Source organism: Nematolebias whitei, chromosome 22, assembly GCF_014905685.2.
Source record: "Nematolebias whitei isolate Nwh7 chromosome 22, NemWhi1, whole genome shotgun sequence".
In the NCBI taxonomy this organism is placed as follows: domain Eukaryota; kingdom Metazoa; phylum Chordata; class Actinopteri; order Cyprinodontiformes; family Rivulidae; genus Nematolebias; species Nematolebias whitei.
The window spans coordinates 22,671,457-22,673,998 of record NC_056519.1 but is presented as its reverse complement, the minus strand read 5'-3'; the positions used below and the strand labels follow the sequence as shown (position 1 = coordinate 22,673,998).

General features: G+C 46.7%; 1 protein-coding gene across 1 annotated transcript in view; it reads right to left on the bottom strand.

Moving 5' to 3' along the window:
• tm7sf3 (transmembrane 7 superfamily member 3) overlaps window positions 1-2,542 on the bottom strand; it is a 10,835-nt gene that overhangs the window by 3,794 nt on the left and 4,499 nt on the right. The window contains exons 3-4 of the mRNA XM_037696226.1: window positions 1,302-1,452; window positions 773-893 (exon numbers count right to left, since the gene is read on the bottom strand). Of these exons, the coding sequence (XP_037552154.1) occupies window positions 773-893; window positions 1,302-1,452 (272 nt within the window). The remainder of the gene's footprint in view (window positions 1-772; window positions 894-1,301; window positions 1,453-2,542) is intronic.

Below are 2,542 nucleotides of genomic sequence, written 5' to 3'. Positions count from 1 at the left end.
CATTTAGCTAAGCTTCAGCTCGTTCAGCAGCTTTCAGCAGAATCATTAGCTAAGCTTCAGCTCGTTCAGCAGCTTTCAGCAGAATCTTTTAGCTAAGCTTCTGCTCATTCAGCAGCTTTCAGCAGAATCTTTTAGCTAAGCTTCTGCTCATTCAGCAGCTTTCAGCAGAATCATTTAGCTAAGCTTCAGCTCGTTCAGCAGCTTTCAGCAGAATCATTTAGCTAAGCTTCAGCTCGTTCAGCAGCTTTCAGCAGTATCATTTAGCTAAGATTCAGCTCGTTCAGCAGCTTTCAGCAGAATCATCCAGCAACAAGCGTTCACTCTGCAGGAAACAGTTCAGGTTTTTAAGGAAGCCAGAGAGTTACACACGACAGCTAAAGCCCATGAAGCTGACTTTCCATCTCCAGCAGTTCTCGTCCCGTCAGACGAGTTAAAAACTGCAGAGGTTGAACTTGTGGCTGAAGCAGGCCGGCTGCAGAACTCCACCAGTGACTGGTTTATTGGTGAAACACGCAAGAAGAATTTCTGCATTTAGAAAACGAGTGTTTCCAAACATCAAACGAGCGTTACGAATGAAGCGAAAACTAAATGAGCCATTTTATTTGCGCGCTCTTTGGGATGTCCAGAACCGAGAGAAGGCGTCTGATTCATGTCAGAGAAATCCAACTTGTGCAGAGCAGAGTGGGAGAAGGTGCGGCTGTTAAATACAAAAAAAAAAAAAAAAAACAAGTTTCAGTTTTCGAGGCGGAGCAGGAAGTAAACAGAACTCTACCTCTCTGATCCTAAGTTAGCCGGTGCAAAGCGGATGGTGGTCTCATAGAGGTTGTAGTGGATGTAGACGTTTGGATCCACGTCTAGGTTAAACTCGATGTTACAGGCTCCAGGGACCGGATCTGAAAAACACAGACGATGTAAGACCAGGACTGGATCAAAGACCAGTATGGAGCTGCTCCCGGGGGTCTAATCCTGGTTTTGAGGGCCACCATCCTCCATGTTTTACTCGTCTCCCTGCTCCAACACCTTCATGTTCTCCAGAAGTCTGTTCATTGATAGATGCACATCAGGTGTTGCAGCAGAGAAGCATCTAAACGTGCAGGACAGTGGTCCTCCAGGACCAGGATAGGACACGTGTGGTCTGCACGGGTTCCCTCTAATCAAAACCTTGCTTGCTTCTAAGTTTGAGATTAAACTTTCTCTGATTTGGTTTTTGCAAACCTCATTTCATGACTGACAGTGCTCAACTTCCTCATTTCAGAGGAAGAAGCGTGATTGTGCGCTCTCGAGGAGCCTTCGAGGGTTACCAGTGCTCGAGTAGGGGAGGATGACGCCGGTGCCTGTTACGGTGTCGCCGTCAGGGGTGGACAGGAACAAGGAGAGCGTTATTTGACTCGGCTGGAGAGCTGATAAGAGCCCCACGTCCACTGCAGTCAGGGAGAGACCTGCAGCTGGTATCTGAGACAAAAACATAAAATAAAAGAGGAAATACAGAAACGGAGTAAAGCATGTTGAGCTTATTCACCTCAGTGTTACAGTTTTAGTTTATTTGAACAAAGATGTTTTGCCGTTTCCTGTCGTTCGTCCGTCAGTCCTGGTACAAAGTCAGAACAAGGGATGGAAACCTTCAGGCTCCTTGTAATTTCATTAGGATTTAGACAGCTGCTGGGTGAGTTTAAAACCATTAAAAACCATTAACTTTAGATATCCATTGATTAGATCTTCCTAGATGTTAAGATAGCTAGCTAATCACTGTTTATATTAAACAAGCTGGGTAATCTGTTCAGCAGCACAATGAAGCACTTAGTAGAGCTGTTGCCTCTCAGTAAGAAGGTTGCCGAATCGAATCCCGGCCGAGGGCCTTTCTGGGTGGAGTTTACATGTTCTTCTTCTCCAGGTGCTCTGGTTTCCTCCCACAGACCATAAACATGCATGTTGGGCTGATTGGTAACTCTAAATTGTCTCTAGGTGTGAGTGAGAGAGTGAATGGTTGATTGTCTCTTTGTGTCCCTGATGGACTGGAGACCTGTCCAGGGTGTCCCCCGCCTCTCTCACAGTGACTGCTGGATATGGGCACCAGTGACCTCCTTGACCCGAAAAGGAAGAAGTGGGTAAAGATAAAAAATGAATGAATAAATGGATGGATGTAATCTGGTCCAGCTAACTTACATTAGCCATCTAGTGTTTCCTCTAGATAACTTGCCAAGGTGGGGCGCTCATCACGACCGTTATTTTTGTCAACGAGGGAGAAACATACCTGAGCTGTGCACACTGGCAGTTTGTGAGCGTGTGGGGGGGGGAGCCTTTAGCTTTTTAGCTGAAGCGCCTGTATTGCGCATTGCTAGCTTAGCGTTACACCGTTTGGGGGGGTGGTGGGGTGCGTCGTTCGGTTCGGTAGGCAGTGCACTCAGTTCTGTTAACAGGGTGGGGCACCCTGCTTGTATAATGGTAGGGCTAACACTGCTATCTGCTACATCAGCTATCTGCTACATCAGCTATCCGCTACATCAGCTATCTGCTACATCAGCTATCTGCTGCATCAGCTATC